Source organism: Trichechus manatus, unplaced genomic scaffold, assembly GCF_000243295.1.
Source record: "Trichechus manatus latirostris isolate Lorelei unplaced genomic scaffold, TriManLat1.0 scaffold00043, whole genome shotgun sequence".
Classification (NCBI taxonomy): domain Eukaryota; kingdom Metazoa; phylum Chordata; class Mammalia; order Sirenia; family Trichechidae; genus Trichechus; species Trichechus manatus.
Window position 1 is genome coordinate 4445176 of NW_004443979.1, and position 18965 is coordinate 4464140.

An 18965-nucleotide genomic window follows, 5' to 3' on the forward strand; every position below is an offset into this window, starting at 1 on the left:
TTAATTTATTTTTACATTCAAGACTTAAACTTTCTAAAGCACACCCACCATACTAAAGGGAAGCCATCTTCTGAAGCGAAGCGGTGAAGGAGCCACAAGGTCACAAATCCTGCCAGTCCTTAGGAGGTGTGGGATAGGGAGTGAGGGTGGAAATTGGCCAGTGTGGTCTCATCTACCAGGAAAACGTGTTGATTGTTAATCATAATGGCACATACAGCTGCTCGGTGGAAGGTGGTCTGATGACCAAGGGGGCCCGTTCCACAGGAGCAGTGTCTACTATGACCATGCACCTAGCTTCCACCCCTTAGTGGGCATTCCTCACATTTGAGCAGGGGCTGTAACCCGGGGCACAATGGAGCCGATGGAGTGGAGTCATGGGAGAATCAACAGAGTGGAAGTGGCTTCAGAGTTGGGATACAGTGTGCCTTATAGTGGCCCAAATAACTACCAGAACATCTCTTCACTGGTCATGTCACTGACTTGGGGGCCTGGCTTAAGGTTATGTTCATATTAAGGAAGAATATACTGACAAATTCCTTTACATTTTGAATGTGAAGCCTTTTATCAATAAGTATGAGGGTCTTATTTCAAGTGGAAAATATGTGCTTAGGTACCAAGGGCATCCCTGGCTTCCGCTGAGCAGGCTCCCTAGAATAAATTTGCACCTCAACAGTGTCTGCTCAGATAGGAAAGACTGGAAGAAGACAGCAATAGAGCCCCAAATAACAAGTAGTCTTAAATTTAAATTTCATTTGTTTAAAACTGAAAACTCTCTTTTAAAGTATTAACTTGGCATGAAGATACTGATACCACTTTCTTTTTATATAAAAAAAATTAAAAATAATTTGTCAGTATATTCTTCTCTTAACATGTACATAATCTTGAGCCATTTACAACATTAGTGGGCTGTAGGTAATTCTTCAACTTGTGTTCCTAATAAGAAATGGAACCCTAAAAGGGAATGCTCTTTACCAATGTCTGAAACAACAACAACCCACTGTTTACCCAAGAATTCTTCTCTTCATTAACATGTAGATAGGAGTTGGTACTTCGCCACCAACCTCATGCCAAAATCAACTCCCTATAGTGAGAGAGTGCTTTAAAAATTGTACTTGGAGAAAACGGTTGATAGAAACCAATAACAGCGGTTGGTGCAAATATACTGTTGTCAATGTGTGTCCAATTTAAACATTATACAGAAGAACTACAGGATGTCACCCTAAGGCTTAAAGATTTTGTGATAAGAAAAAATATGGTGGTTTATTTATTCCCTCATTTATTCAATCAGTAAACACTCACTGAGTGCTTACACCAGGCAATGTGCTAGGCATGGAGAAAAAGATGTCTCTGACCTCAAAAACAACGCCCATGGGGAGACAGGCATGTAAACAGAAAATTGTTCAATGCAGTAAGTGCCGGAAAGCAAGGTCTGTGCAAGATGCAGGGGAATCCCAGGAGAAGAAGCATCTGTGTCTGGTAGGTGGAGAAAAGGTGATGCTTGAGCTCACTTTTGAAGGAGGAACAGGTTTTATCAGGCATTCTAGGTGGAGGAAACAGCATGCACAAAGGCCCAGAAGTAATGAGAAGGCACATCAGGTTTAGGGAATCATACCTAGTTTGTATAGCTGGACCATAAAGTGTGAGCAGAGTGCTGGGCATAAAAACGGAGGGGTAGTATGGACTAAATATTCTGAAGACCCTTGAATGCAGACGAAAGAATATAAATCTTATCTTGTAGGAGTTGAAAAGCCAGAGAAAATTTTTGAACATAATCGAATGTGCATTTCAGAAAGGCCATGTGGTCAGCAGAGTGGAGAATAGATTGGAAGTGGGACAGACTAGAGACAGTGAGATTGTATAGTGATTGTTTTTAACTGCCTGCTTGGTCTAAGAGTGTTATAGAGCCGGTTTTCATTAACTGGAAACAAATCCTCAAACTAGCAAGAATGAAGATCTAAAGATATTTTCCAAAAAAGGCATCTTTTGAGGGAAAGGACTCTTCACACTAGGTTAAAGGCGGCTGATTAATTTTGTATGCCCTGCACATACCTCTTAGGGTCGAGAGGACATTGCTCATTGTTTTACTTCATTATCTGATTGACATCCACCTGAGCTGTCATTTTTGTTACTGTGTTGAAAGACTGTGTAGTGTTGTAGAAAGAGTGCTATGAAGAGTGAAGAGCCTTGCCTGTCGTTTAGCTTTACAATTTAGTCTTTGTAAGACCTTGGGGAAGTCACTTTACCTCTTTGAGCCTCAGTTTCCTCAGTTGTAAAGTGAGAGGCACAGTGTAAATTATTTGTAATGCCACTTTATTTATACCATTCTATGACTTTTGGCTTTGTTTACACTCATTAGTGTCACCTAATATTTATTTCTTACCTCATTTTAATGACACTTCACAATTTTAAAAGGAACGCAGTCTTTGGAAGATAATTCCCAGATGTGTTATTTAGGGTAAAATTCTGTTTTTATTGCACTACACTTAATACACTTAGCCTCCCTGCTGGAAATAGCTAGTAGAATGTCAGTAGCTGTTCTGAAATAGTGGCCTTTCTGCTCACATAAGCCACGTTTTATCCTCATATGAACAAAAAGAAACTAACTTACTTTCAGGGTCTACTAGGCTAAATTAATGACTTAGCTCTAATTTTTAGCTTATGGATTTTCCTGTTCAAAATGATTTTGTTTCTGAGGTCAAATTATTGTGTGTTCCCAGAAAGCTAGCGCAGGGATAAAATTGTAGCCCTTAAAATTACAGAAAGTGCATTGCTTCTAAAAAGAAATACCCTCCTTATTTTAAATTCTGCATTTCCTTGGAAAATTCCTATTTCTTAATGCTCTTTGCTTTTCACTTACGGGTCTGTTTACATTAGTAATGTAACTTGTAGAACTCTGCTGGTTCTTAGGGTTTGTACCCTCAAAGCATCACAACACTCTTACTGTGCTTCAGAGACTCACAGCGCGCTTCCAGGGCCAATTGAAATGTTTTTAAATGTGTGACATGTGTGAAGTTGATGAAAATTCATGACTTCTCTCTGTCAGGGCTGGGTGAGCTTAAATCATCAGAAAAAGGTGAGTGCAAAGAATTTTATTTAATACTTTAAATTTTGGAATCCTTCCCATCTCTTGCTCATGGTTTCATGTGTTAGCTCTGTGGTGTGCTGCTCTATTTAGTAGTCTGATTACAAATGTTTTTTAAAAGTATAAAATTAGCAGCGTGCTCTAAATTGCTTTTCAGAATTTCCTGTGTACACCATTCTCAGATGTATAACTTTTAAAGAGGAATTGAAATGTGGTTTGAGAATGTAATCATGTACTATAGAACATGCAAGATACATGTGAAAGACTGCATGAGTGCTGTTAATTTAACTGATTATACTTTATGCTTTAGAAATATTTTCAAATTTATTTTTTAAAATTGAAAAGAAAATATTGCAGGAATATTTTAAGAGGGGGAAAAAAAAAGAAAAAAGCCCAGAATGCTGTGTATATTGAGATCAGCTGTTTTTAAGTAAAAATCCATTCAAAGCAAAATAAAAGGCATTGTGTAGTGTGTGCCGGCTAAAACTGAGAACACAAGAGCATTGCAGTTAATTAGAACCAATCAACAGGATGCTTTGCAACATTTCTCACATCAGTGCACCATCTGATCTTCATAATACAAATTTCCCACAGTCTTGATGCAAAAAGAACTGGAAATAAACATTTGAGTCATTAAAATATATGTTGTATTTTAATTACTCTTTCCAATAATTATTTTTCAGTCATTGTTATAAAAATAAGACCTTGAAAGTCCGTAAATGTTGTTCTATTTGTGTTTTAGGGGGATTTAAGCTTAATATATTTTTTAATTTTAATTTTGAAGGAGAAAAATTAGTAATTTTAAAAATAAAATTTAGAGCATGAATTTGTATTATTATACAATTTATATATGGTTATTGTGCTTGTGAAAGATAACTGGGCTTTTCCTGGACTGTTGAGCCATTATATTATGAATGATTAATTGATACATTACAAATAATGAAGTGATACATTATCGCTATTTTCCTATTAACATAATACTGAACCAAGTTAACTACATTAACATCTGTATCTGTATCATACATGTTTTAAAAGAATATGCCATACTTAACAGTATTCTATTTCTACAATTCATTTAATGCCTGGTCCTGCCAAGAAGTTTTGCTTTAGTTTCATTTATATTTTATCAGGAATTGTTCTACTAGGGCAAAAATTTTGCTTTTGCCATATTTTTGTGAAGTTAATAATCTCTTCGTTATAAACAGCATTGTTTTCCTTTTTTTCTGCATCCTATTTTTTGGCGGGGATAGATTCTTTGTTAATGTTGTATTCTCAATTAGAGACAGAGCACTCTGGTCCACTGAGGTGCTTCAAACAGATTCGTAAGATGCTTTGATAAAAACATATTTAACTTGAATCAGAAATATATAAATCTTGACAATGGCTTATAAGTTCTTCCCCTAATTTATGTCTGCCTAATAGCTGCACTTTTTAGAGGCAAAAATGATATGAAACTGGTGCTATTAATAAGAGGATTGCCTATCAAATGAGTTGATGATCCATTCTCCTATATTTATAAAGTACAACTGGTTGACGGCAGTAATTTACTCATCGGACTCTGCAGTGATCTCTTGCCAAAAGGAAATGTGCTTTAGAAGAAAACAAATACAGCCTGGTTTTTATGATTTTGTTTGTTTGTTGTGTTTTGATCTCTGTGGTTCCTCCTGCCATATCACACAAGATGTTTTTTTCTCCCTCTACCCCCTAAGAAGGCTTATTGCTAATTATTTTCTTTCTTGAGAATCATTATACGTTTCTGTAGAAAGAAAAAAAAAATAGTTTCAAGGAACTATCTTCTCTCATACTAAACTTTTCTCTTTGTCCTCTTCTTTGCACAAATTGATCTACTTCATTGAAGGGTGTCTCTTAGCTAGGTTCTCTTTAGGAAATTTGCTCTTTCCTATTGCTTTAAAGAGACAGCTTTGATGACAAATGCTTTAGAACACTGGTCTTAGAAACACAGAAAATGACTATATTAGGATGTAAAATTTTCTCCTTACTAGAGAATTTTTTTCTTACTATGTTAAAGGCATAGTCATATTTGCATTTAATATTTTAAAAATCCAATGTATTTGCCTGTCAGGATTGGAGCATTAGCTACAAATGCTCGCTGGTCCGGTGAAAAGCAGTTTCAACAACTAAGAGCCTAAAATTGGCTCTGTTGCATCTAATTTGATTATAAGAAGTGGAAGAGTAATGGTCTAAAAATGCATATTATAATAACTGTTTGACTCTAAAATCATTATTTCTTAAAGTAAACAATTTAGATAGAGAAGTCATTTGATAAAAATAATTGGTTTGGGTGACATAAGACTCATATTCTTCTGCCAGATAATCATCCAGTGGCCACTCTGACTTCAGTGGCACTCCATTAGATGGAATTCTCATTCATCTTAAAGTCTTAAGAAAAAAAGACACATTCTTTATTTTTAAAAATTATTTTAAAAGAAATTAACAAAATAGGAGAATGGAATAAAACTTCTATCAGAATTTACTTGTTACTCTATTCCTCAAAAAATTTCTTAGGGGGTAGGAATGTCATATGTTTAGTTTCAGGACAAAGGCACCCTTTTAAATGAAGAGCTTAAAGAAAATCTGTGAAGAAGTTTAACAGAAAGTAGGCTAACTAGGCTTTGGTTGTAAAAATTATCTAGGTTATAAAATTAGAAAAAAAAACCTTAAAATGTAATGAACTGTAGAATTAATTTAAGATTAGTTTTTTAATAGACAGCATCTTTTAAAAAAAATAAAAGCAACTTCTGGAATTCACTTTGGGTAACATGGCCGGGGGCACGTTATTTTTCTACGTAGAGCTGATGGAAATGCTTGGGAGTTAAGAAAAAATGATGTAATGTCAGAATGTTTCCATGTGGTGACTTTATGCAGGACTAGTGGTATGCAGCTAAAACAGAACAAAAGCAAACCTTAGAGTCATATAACGTTATTAACTCATTTGGCAAATATGATTTATTATTATTACTATTATTATTTTGCTTGATAAATGGCCTCGCTACATAGGTTCAGAATTAAAACAATTCAGGTTCTTAGCAATGTTATAAAGTGTTCGTTATAAAGCTGGCAATTAGTTTAAAGCCTCTTGCATGTGATTAATTAATATTCATTTTTATATCTTAAGACATTTCTATTTAAATTTTACAGATTGTTAAATGCTTTTAGACGAATATTGTGTTCAGGTAAAAGACACCTATTTTAAGCTAGCTGAATTCATCTAAGAGTGTTTATACTTAATGTTGCTTTTTAATAGAAATACAGTTGCTAAATTCAACATATGATCTTTTTTTTTGCTAAAGTTGCGAAGATTTTGTTAATTTGGTAATGAATACAACTTTATAGGTATTAATAAATGTTCACTATCTTGACTACTTTCTATGCTAGACAATTTTTTGCATTTCTTTAAAAACATTAATATACTTCTATTTTATTTATTTTAAAAGGAATGAGGAAATTTGCTTAGAATTCAGATTTACTCTAATGAAAGAGTTTAAAATCTGCAACAAGATAGTGAATTATTTAGTTGGCTTCAACTGATTTGTCTTACACATAAAGTAATTTGACAGAACTAAGTAGTGAAAACTAACCAAAATCAGAAATCAAACTGAGAGAACAGTCAAGAAGGAAAAAGGAAGAGTTGCAGGAAATGATATTTTCCCATCAGTGGATAGGCATGCATACATTAAAGGCATAAAAGGCAGCAGCGGGAGAAACAAAAGCTGTATGCTGAGGATCCTGCAAGTCTGAATTAACTAAATGGAAAAAAAAAAAAAATGAAATCATTCTGCTTAAACTTGTTCACTAATAAAAGGAGAATCGCTTTTGTTAAATATGCTTGGTGTGATTATCAAGCAAAATTTTTTTCTCCCAGACATTTATGAATAAAACATGCGTTTGAGCATTAGGTAAACAAACAATAAATGGATGAGTTCAGTTGCAACATAATAACATTTTATTTAGAAAACATATATAATCATATTTGTATTGGCAATCCAAATGTAATGACTTCTTTCAGTAAAATCAAAGTGCCTCACAAGTAACATCTTATGCATAAGGATTGCTTATTCTTTGCCCATTTTTTCTATATTCTCAAAGAAACAGATTTTTAAGGTCTCTGCTGAACTATCCACACACTAGATTAAGTACAATTTCTCAGAAAAAAAAATTCTTTTGCACCAGCTTTACTTTCAAGTTACTGATGTTATAAAATTAAAATTAAAAATACATTCTTGGGACGAGGGAAGAAAATGTTCCCAGTGTAGTGTAGCTGGGGCTGATTTGAACAATGCCCTGTGTGTAGCTGAACCAGTCTTTGGCTTATTAGCCGTTTCATTAACACGACATCTTCTTCTGTAAAATATGAATGAGAAGAAACCGTTTACAATAAGGAAAGCAAACAACAGAATGAATTTCCTCTGTTGGTGTTTTATAAGACTGTTAAACAGAAAATGGAGGGAAGAACTCTCTTTAGACGATATCACTTAATTAAGTAAAGCATCCTAATCAGAGTCCCCTCCAATTGTAATGACTGTAGGGAGTCAAGTACATTTCTGTCTATATTAGAGTATCTAACTGCAATGATTTATTGATATTTATTTTAGAAGTACAACACAAAAGCAATAAAACAGAGGAAGCAGGGAGAGAGGGAACATGCCGTTGCTTACTGCAGGTACAACCAGAGCACTTCAACGACATTTCAGATTTTCTTGCAGGAGGTTTTGCTTTCTAAAATCAGAGCGCATCTTTAGATGGGAATATTTCTTTTCCACATCAGAGTTTTCCAAATATTCGCGGTGATAGTTCTTTGTCCATTGGGTGAATCATTGATTCACTTTCTTCACTGCAAGAATCACTGCAAATGAGTGGATGAGCACCTGCTGTTTTCTGCAGCGACATTACTGGATTGCATTCTACACTGATTTTAGTCTTAAAATACAGCTTCTCTGTATGGAAGAGATATTTGAGGAAGGAGAATAAATATACTGTATAGGCAGGCAGACATTGGCTGCTCTCCAAGCTGCACACAGCATAAAGCTGTTTATCTGCCACATTTCACAAATCTCAAAAACATGTTAGTAATCAGGCCAGCAACTGGATAAGTGATTCACACTAGGGAACCTAACCAATATTCTGATGAGAGGATGCTACGATGCTAAGACACGAGGGGCAAATAGGCTTGTATTGGAGAAACTGCACAAAATAAAGTTGATTGATGGTTCAAAGGAGAAAACAATTCCGTACAAAAATGCATTTGAAGAGGTATCTTAACCCAGTGGACTTTGGCAGGGTCTTCATGGAACATTATCTGGAGAAATGAGTCCAAAAATATACTTTTATCCATACCATTCCAGTAACTAGGGTCAATGTGCATTTTAACTTTACCTTAGTTGTCAAGAGAACACATTTCTGGATACCCAGATCTAAATACTAGGGCTGGTGCCTCAAAATCCCAAATGACACCAACACATATATTTGAAATTAAATTATCAAACATTCTTAGGACCTATTAATTCCATAGAAGCAAAATTTTCTTATAAAGTTACATTCTTTTTAGAATAATTATCGGAGATAAACTGGTTAAAGTGAATTAAATTAGGCAGGCAAGCCTATGACTATTGCAATAACGCTATTTTCTTTATTTTTTCTTAATTTCTGTTGTTTTCCCCTCATTTGCTGTTTTTTTTTTTTTAACACTCCCTCCTCTTTTTCTTATTCCAATGATTATTGTGTTTTAGAATTTAGTTGTAAAGTGGAAGCACTCAAAGTTTTTGGGGCTAGTCTCAAAAGTATGCTTTGGGTCTGAAAATCTCTTAAGGCTGTTTATGAATTTCAGGCTGGGATTGCTTCCATAAACTAGACCTGGTTATAATCACAGCAGATGAATTTTTTTATTTGCTTGACATGTCTATTAACTTCTAGTATAAACTTACAATTTTACTACCAAGAAAATGTAGGTTTTTCTACATTTTCACACACAAAATACTGTGTAGAGAGAAGAGCACTAATACAACAGGGCATTTAAATTAACATTGCACACTCCACCACTTTTTCTTTTTTTCTTTCCTGCATTGCAGAAAGAAAGGCAAATTGCTAAAAGTTCTTTTACACTGGGTAACTTTGTTAGATTAGTAACCAAGGACTTCATCATCTTAGCAACTGGAAGTCTTAGAAAAGGTAGGTGACCTGGAAATTAATGTTCCAAATGAAATTTTGCTACCGTTGAGCTTTTTGATTAAAGCCTTACCTCAATAGGACCTATATTGAGTCTATTGCCAATTGTATCTCCAAGTTTTGTTTTTTTTTTTCCTTTGCCTTGACGTTTTCTCATCTTCTTGCTTCTTGTCTCAGGTTCTCTTTCTTCAGGATCAGGCAAAGAGACTGACTGAATGGCTCCAATTATCAGGATTTGAAAACCTAATGTCAGAATCTACCACTTTCTGTAAGTCTCCCCTGAGCAGTCTCTTCTTTAGCAGCAGGACATTTGCATAATATGAGCTTGTCTTTTCTTCTTCACTTCTCCCTAACCTTGTAAAATATGATTTTTAAGTCCATTGCATGGGACTTCTTGCAGGAAATACAATATTAGAAGTAAAAAGCATTCCTTAAAAGATGTGTTCCGGTAAGTGACAAGTGGAAGTTTGTGGGTGATCAAGAGTGATACTAAAATTATTGACAACTTCACCAATGGCCTGAAAGTTCAACACATTGATTTTTGCAATCACAGAACATTTTATTAAGCTGCTTGTATGACTTGAGTTTTGAGTATATGCCCACAGTGCTGAAGTCAGTTCTACGAGCATCAATTAAAGTCAACCATAGCTATTTTTCCCCAGTACTTTTCTTTTCCTCCAGCCCCCTCAATCCTATTCCCCAGTGGTAACCATTAGTAATAGTTTATTGTGCATTTTTACAGACATTTTTATTCATATGCCAGCATATTTTTTTTTAAATCACAAATAAGAACATACAATATATTTGCCATTCCATGTAACTTGCGTTTGTTCACTTAACAATGTGTTTTGACTATTGTTTCATGCCCTATATATGGGTCTACCTGATTCTTCCCATAGCTGCACAGAATATTATATAATACGGTATTATGGGTATTACCATTCCCCTATAGATGGATATTTAGGTTATTTTGTTTAATTCTTTTTGATTTTCCAAATAACACTTAAGAGAGCATATGATACTTTTTGTGTACTTTCATAAGTGTATTTGTAGAATCAGTTCCTTGAAGTGGAATTGCTAGATAAAAATACATTCAAAATTTTTGAATAGTATTGCCACATTATTGATAAAACCAAAGAGGTTGTACCAATTTGCTTTTCACCAACAGTTTGTGAGAGGCAGGGATTTTGACACGGGCTAGGATGAGTTTTGTGTGTGACACATCTGTCTGCCATTCCATCTCTTCAAACTTGGCAGCTGAGATTGTTAGTGATGACCTAGTGGAGAGAGGGAATAAGCCTATGCATTAGGAGAGCAGCAGTGGCTGAGGGCAGCACTAGGATGGTGAGGAAATAGCCGGGTAAGTACGGCTGCTGTCAGTTTGGGACTGGGTCTGAGTTTTCACCAAGGCTCCTTGCTAGCAGTCTTCCTGACAAGTGTGGGGGCTGCAGAGCAAAATCAATAACCACTCACACAGGCTGTCATGAGAATGGAAATGAAACTGAATTGGAGTCATCACACACACACACACGCACACACACACACACACACATCCTTTCTGCTCAGATTCTAATCCAGGTGTGCATTTATCTTTACTCCATAGCTTGGGTCAGGCTTCTAATGGAGTGCTGTTCTCAGTCACTGGTGGCAGGAGTTCTCTGGATGTCCTCTCCATTTTACCAGTCAGCTTCTCTATGTGTGATTGATCCAGAAAACTTACCTGACATTGACCCAGTCCCTGGATTTGAAGAGATGTCCTCATCCTTGAAACTTCCACTCCTTATTCAATACTTGTATCTGGTGTGGCATTTTATGAGCCCCATTTTCATCTTTAAATAGAAATTCAGAAGTGCCTCTTAATCTATACCCTAGATCTCAGCCTTATAAGTTGAGGGGTTACTTTAATGTTCTCAAGGTTATATAACACTGGGAAGTTTAGTTTGTACTCAGCATTTACATGCTAGGCACTGTGCTGGGGGCTGTGGATGCAAAGACGAAGGAAACACAGTCCATTCCTTCCAGAAACTCATAAAGTTGGAGGAGAAAGTCAGACAGCACTAAATAACATATAGGATATTCTTTGATAAGTGTTAAAACAGAGGTATTTAACCAAAATCCTATGAAGTTCTGCTTCTAGAACTTTATTCTACAGATATACTTGTACATGTACAAAAGGACATATAGACACATTTTTCATGGCAGCATTATTTGTAATGATAAGAGTTAGGAAACTTCCTCAGTGTCCGTCTATAAGGATACTCTATATCATTTAATAAATTCTTCTGTGTACTGATATGGAGTGATCTCCAAGATATATTTTTATATGAAAAAAGCAAGGTGCAGAACATGTATACAGTATATTGCCTTTTGTATAAGAAATGTAGGAAAATAAGAATATGGATTAATCTATGCTTGTATATGCATTAAAACATTGGAAGAATCCTTAAGAAACCAGTGCAGGTACGAACCTATATGGTGCAGCATGGCTAGTGGGGTGGATGGGGAAAGGGAATGAAATATAGCTTCTGAATGTATACCTTTTATGCCATATTAACTTTTGAACCATGTGAATGTATTATCTATTCAAAAACATAATATTTAAAAAAAATTAAATTATAAAATACCCCCTCCCAAAGCTCTGAGAGCAGAAGATGCATTTTCTGAGGTGTTTGGAGGTGCCTGGCTACCTTTACTTGGGATAAAGAATATTACCTGGGACTGGGCAAGGAGGCTCTGAATAGGAGCTAGAAGCTTTCTTAGAGACCACAGGGTTTTTCTTACAAGATTCTTAGACCCACTATCTCATGGTAATGATTATGAACAGACCTAGGAGGAGGAATACTGTTCACAACAAAGTTCTCAAAGATAGAATTTCTTATAAAGAGGGCACACATAAGACATGGGAACAACTTTAGGGGTAGAACTTCATTCTTTAACCTTCTTATAGGCAAGTTTGTTCAGAGTGACCACCTCAGGTTTCTCCTAATGACCTGGTAGGTAAGACATGGTTTTCCCATACCTTGAGTTGACCTGCTTAAGCCATGAAGTTGAACAATGTGAAATTTTTTCTTCTTTAAGCTTTGAGTAAAGGTATTATTCTGAGGTATGAATAAGAGAAATGAGCTACCTTACAGAAATGCCACCTTTCCTTGACAAGGATGCACTCCATAAATTTCCCAGAACACCACATTAAGATGATTTGGGGAAAGGTAGTGGGGTAGAATTAGATCTTAAGGATTCTCTGGTCACTTCCATGGACTGAAATTAGGAGGTTATAAAGAAGAAGATAGAGAAAAAATAACTTCTGAGAAAACATGTTGATGATGAATTCATGATTATAAAAGACAATGAAGGAAGATTGTTGAAGTGTGATATAATCATCACACAAGTCACATGAGGCAGTAAAAAGTCACTGGTGGACAATTGTATAGAGACCAAAATTTACTAGTGGTTGCCAGGGGCAGGAGAGAGAGGGAAAGGGGGTAGGGTTAACAATGATGAAAAAATATCACATTGAATAAGGGTAGGGTTACACAGCTGATTATTGTAATAGCTGTCCATAAGTTGTACGCCTGTAAAAAGTTGAATTGGCAAAAGTTGTGTGATAGATAATGTCATAGGCTGGGTTCTCTAGAGAAGCAAAAAAAAAAAAAAAAATGTGTGTCTGTGTGTATATGTCTATATATTAAGGAAATGGTTCACATGGTTATAGAGGCTGACAAGTCCCAAGTCCGTGGGTCAGACGTCAGTCTGGAGGCTTCTGACTCATGTAGCTATAGAGTTTGACAAACCCAAGATTGGCAGGTCAGATGTAAGGCCACTGGTTCACGGGCTGCAGAGGCTGATGAATTGAAGATTGGCAGGTAAGACAGCAGGTTGCTGGCCCACAGCCTGTGGAGGCTGACCCATCCCAAGATCAGCAGGCAATATGGCAGGCCGCTGGCTCAAGTCCCAAGAAACAGAGGTCAGATGATGATGAGCTGGATGCAGGATTCAGAGCCAGGAAGTGAGCTTTGCCAGAACATCAATATATATATTGGATGCAGGACCACCCCCGAGAAAACTCCCCTTACAACTGATTGGCTGATCACCTCAGATCACATCATAGAGGATGATTATATCATTATATAACTGCCAGATTGCATCGTTACATAACTGCCAAATTACTTCATTACATAACTGTTAAACCGCTGAGAATCATGGCCCAGCCAAGCTGACACACAACCTTAACCATCACAGTCCACCCCTTGTCAATTTGGCACCTGTACACATCTCCTTAAACATACACAATCTCTAAATAAAGACAATTACAAAATCATGCTTGTGCCTCACATAATACAACTAACATGTGTACAACCTAAAATGCACTAGCCCCATTTACATTTTATATTTTATAAGTGAAGACAACAAAAATATTTGATGCACACATACAAAGAAGAAATATTCATAACAATTACAGTCCTCATTTCTGCAACTGGTCACATACTCATAACTGGTATTTAGAACTACCTTCTTCAACCACCCATTCTGTATTCCTTTACCCTCAGCAAGTACCTCAGCTGGTCATGGTTCTTAACCTGGTGGGGTGACCCAAACCTTCATTCCTAAAGGGTCTGGGCCCTTAGCGGTCATGATGGAATTGCATTGCTCTTTTTCCATTGACTTTAATCACAGGGCATGGTAGTACTAAAAATGCCCTAAGGGATCTCCTGTATTCCAGACATAATCTTCTTTACTTCCATTATGAAACACCATTCTTATTTCCCCTTGGTAGTCAGGATCACACACCAGCCAATATGGTAACTTCCTTCTTTGCCTGTTGATCCAGTGGCACGAAGAGCCCAAAGTGGCTGAGTGGCATTCTTAGCTTACAGTTTAACGGAATCTGTGTTGTGTCTCCAGGTGGGAGCATTCCTCCATTTGGAACTAAGACCTCTAGACCCACAGAATATAGGGTTGTAGGGTCAGGAAGCAAAAATTTTTTGAGTGGGTCACTTGGGGTAATAGTGAGTGGTGCCACTCCCACTTCCAGGCCTTGATTCCTGGAACCGTGAATTCTGGTTATAGGAGAAAGAGCACCATAATTGGATGCTTGTTTAGAGCCTCCTAGAGAACATTGCGCCAACCCTGTGAAGTATTGCCACCTAGCTGGCTCCATAATTGTGTCTTTAGGAGGCCATTCCATCATTCCATCAAGCTAGATGCTTCAGGATGATGGGGAACCAGTGAATTCCATGAGCATTGGCCCATTGCTTGCTGCACTTCATTTGCTGTGAAGTGAGTCCCTTGATCAGAGACAATGCTGTATGGGATAGCATGATGGTGGATAAGGCATTCTGTAAGTCCATGGATGGTAGTTTTGGTAGAAGCATTGTGTGTAGGGAAGGAAAATCTGTATCCAGAGTAACTGTCTATCCCAGTAAGAAAGAAATGCTGCCCTTTCTATGACAGAAGCAAATGTAATTAACCTGCCATCAGGTTGCTGGATGATTGCCTTGATGAATGGTGTCATATTGGGGACTCACTGTTGGCCTCTGCTACTGGCAGATTAGGCACTCAGAGTGTCTGTAGCCAAGTTGGCCTTGGTGAGTGGAAGTCCATGTTGCTGAGCCCATACATAACCTTCATCCCTGCCACCACGGCCACTTTGTTCATGAGCCCATTGGGCAATGACAGAAGTGGCTGGGGAAAGTGGATGACTGTTTTCCACAAAATGCATCATCCTATCCACTTGATTGTTAAAATCCTCCTCTGCCAAGGTCACCCTATGGTAAGCATTCACATGAGACACAAATATCTTCACTTCTTTGGTCCATTCGGAGAAGTCTATCCATATACCTCTTTCCTTCACCTCCTTGTCACCGATTTTCCAACCATATTCCTTCCAAGTTCCTGCCCATCCAGCCAAACTATTGGTCACAACCTATGTATCAGTATACAGTCGCACATCTGGCCATTTCTCCTTCCAAGCAAAGTGAGCAACCAGGTGCACTGCTGGAAGTTCTGCCCATTGGGAGGATTTCCCTTCACCACTGTCCTTGAGGGAGGTCCCAGAAAGGGGCTGCCATGCTGTTGCTGTCCACTTTTGAGTAGTGCCTGCATTTTTGCACAGAACCATCTGTAAACCTAGCATGAGTTTTCTCTTCCTCAGTCAACTGATCATAAGGAACTCCCCAGGAGGCCATAGGTGCAGACTGGGAGAGGACAGGTAATGTAACTGGAGTGGAGACCATGGGCATTTAGGCAACTTCCTCTTGCAACTTCCTCATGCAACTTACTTGTGCCTTCAGGTCCTGCTTGGGCCTGATCTCATATATACCACTTCCATTTAATGATAGAGTGCTGCTGTGTATGTCCAACTTTATGGCTGTGTGGATCAGACAACACCTAGTTCATGATGGGCAGCTCAGGCCACATGGTGATCTGGTAGCCCAAGGTTAAGCGTTCAGTCTCTACTAAGGCCCAGTAACAAGCCAAAAGCTGTTTCTCAAAGGGAAAGTAGTTATTTGCAAAGGGTGACAGAGCTTTGCTCCAAAAGCCTAAGGGTGTGCACTGTGATTCACCAATAGGGATCTACCAAAGATTCCAAACAGCATCTCTATCTGCCACTGACACTTCAAGCACCACTGGATCAGTCAGATCATATGGCCCAAGTGGCAGAGCGGTTTGCACAGCAGCCTGAACCTGTTAGAGAGTCTTCTTTTGTTCTGGGCTCCACTCAAAACTAGCAGTTTTTCAAGTCACTTGATAAATAGACTGAGTAGCACACCCAACTGAGGGATAGGTTGCCTCCAAAATCCAAAGAGGCCCACCAGGCGTTGTACCTCCCTTTTAGTTGTAGTAGGGGCCAGATGTAACAACTTATCCTTCACTTTAGAAGGAATATCTCAGAATGCCCCACACCACTGGACTCCTAGAAATTTCACTGAGAAGGAAGGCACCTGAATTTTTGTGGAATTACTTTCTCACCCTTGAACACACAAATGTTTTACCAATAAGTCTAAAGTCATTGACACTTCTTCCTTACTAGGTCTGTTCAGCATAAAGTCATCAATATAATGGATGAGTGTGATGTCTTGTGGAAGGGAAAGGTGACCAAGGTCCCTGCAAACTAAATTATGACATAGGGCTGGAGAGTTGATATAGCCCTGAAGTAGGACAGTGAAGGTGTATTGCTGGCAACACTGCTTCTGGTGTTCCTTCAAAACTGGAATCGAGAAAAAGGCACTGGCCAGATCTATAGCTGCATACCAGGTACCTGTACCTGTTGCTGTCAAGTCATTTCCGACTCATAGCAATCCTATAGGACAGAGTAGAACTGCTGCATAGGGTATCAGGAGATGTATTAATTTGCTCAAGCAATGAAACCACATCTGGAACAGCAGCTGCAATTGGAGTCACCACCTGGTTAAGTTCACAATAATCCAACTGTCATTCTCCAAGTTTCCTCTGTTTTTTGCACAGGTCAAATAAGCAAATTGAATGGGGATGTGGTGGGAATCACCACCTCTGCATACTTTAAGTCCTTGCTGGTGGCAGTAATTTCTACAATCCCTCCATGAATGTGGTATTGCTTTTGGTTTACAATTTCCCTAGGTAGGGGTAGTTCTAATGGCTTCCACTTGGCCTTTCCTACCATAATAGCCCTTAGTCCACATGTCAGGGATCCAATGTGGGGGTTCTGCCAGTTGCTGAGTATATATATTCCAATTATGCATTCTGGAACAGGGGAAATCACTACAGGATGAGTTTAGGGACCCACTGGACCCACTGTGAGATGAACCTGAGCTAAGACTCCATTAATAACCTGACCTTCATACACCCCTACTCTGACTGGTGGGTCACAGTGACATTTTGGGTTTCTTGGAATTAGTGTCAGTTCAGAGCCAGTATCCAATAATCCCTGAAAATCTGATTATTTCCTTTTCCCTAATGAACTGTCACTCTCTTAAAAGGCTGTAGATCCTTTCGGGAAAGGCTAGGAGAAAGTGTAACAATATACGTTTTTGGCAGTGTAATGTGGTCCTTCCTCAAGGGGACCCAGCCTCCCTGTCATTGTGGGCCTGTAAAGTCACTCAAGTCTACAAATTGATTGAGGGGCCCTGACTCTCTGTTCTGGCAATTCAAGTTAGACTGCAGTTCACTTGACCTAGAATTCTTCTGCTTATACAGACCATGTAAATATTTAGTAGATTTCCCATCTATTTCACTCCTAGGGACACTATGACTAAGTAGCCAACGCAGAAGTCCATACGAGTTAGGCTATTCTGATGACTGCTTTGACTCCACTGTCCATTATGATAACCACACCCACCTTGTCTTTGTCGATTGAGTGCCACCACTTGGCCCCTGCCACCACGGGGTCCAGTGAGCCCTGTTGTAGTTAGGTGTCTTAATTCAGTTAGGGCAGTTCCCATTGTCAAATGTGACTTACATAAAATAGCAATCACAGCAGTCTTCAAGGATGCTGGGGCCCCCTTCACAACTTTGTTGCTCACCATTGTGGTAAAAGATGTGTTCTCTGGCCACTTCATGTGTGGGTCTGTGGGCCTAACCTGATAAATCCACTCTAACATGCCCATATCCCTAAGCCTTTGGATACCGTCTTCTATAGTATACCAAGGCAGGTCTAGTACTTCAACTTGGTTTAGTGTAGGCAACCATGTGATCTATGCTTCAGTGTACCTCCTCCTGGGTCACACTTTGTACTTCACCTTTTGGGACTCACTGGGACTTAAGTCTAGTTATAGGGCTAGAAGCAAAAATGAATGGGGGTGTGTGGGTCCTAGGAACATTCAGCAATGTCTTGTAAGGCAACTAACCCAGCTATGCCCCAGGCAATGACTCAGACATCGCCCCAGGTGATGACTCAGATGCCACCCAGGTGATATCCCAGACAAAGGCTCTTCAGACATAGCTAGGTTAATCTCATTAGGTGGGGACAGAAGGGATAATGGTTTTACTGGAGAGGGTGACTTAGCAGACAAAGATGGAGTAATCTCTTCAGATGGGAGTAAGAGGGCAGGAATGATTTAATGGAATTTAGGGCTCAATGTCCCCTGCTTCCTGATTATTGCCCATATGTCCTCATCCCAAGTTTCAGGACCCCATTTCTTCCGGTGAATGCCCTCATTTTAACTTCAGACACCACTTGAGATTGAGAATTTAGTTGGTGTTGTAATTTAGCCACTCTTATGATAAGACTCTGGGTTTGGTTTTCAGCAGTATCAGCTCTGTTACTACTAGAAATAAGGCTTTCTTTCAGGAAATAAGTGGCAACTTTGAGGTCTTTTATGTGGCACTTGAGCTGTGGCTCTGAAGCTCTGAACTCATCTCTTTATTTTATCATTTTGTCTAGCAAAAATACAACAAACCAACCAGGTTCCCTATACTTCTCATTATGACAAAACTGTAAAAAAGTATCAAACATGCAATCACCCAGAGCCTTGCTTCTCACCAATACTTTATCTATTGGTGGTGGTATTTTGCGTATTAATATTACCACCTCATGCCATAGATTAGCGGTGCCATATTTACTACTTGGTGGCAGAGTCATCAGCGCTTTTAAGACTAGCCAGACTTGAGAACCAATTTAGAAAACTCATTCTTATAATTTTGTTTCTCTAGAACCACTCTCGGTACCAAATGTCTTAGGCTGGATTCTCTAGAGAAGCAAAACCAATGAAGTGCATATATATAT

General features: G+C 38.3%; 1 protein-coding gene across 1 annotated transcript in view; it reads left to right on the forward strand.

Moving 5' to 3' along the window:
* The first annotated feature begins 1329 nt into the window (after positions 1–1329).
* The window catches only part of LOC111820579 (uncharacterized), a 35590-nt gene continuing 17954 nt past the window's right edge, over positions 1330–18965 (forward strand). The window contains 2 exon segments of the mRNA XM_023731446.1: positions 1330–1476; positions 9443–9533. Of these exon segments, the coding sequence (XP_023587214.1) occupies positions 1330–1476; positions 9443–9533 (238 nt within the window).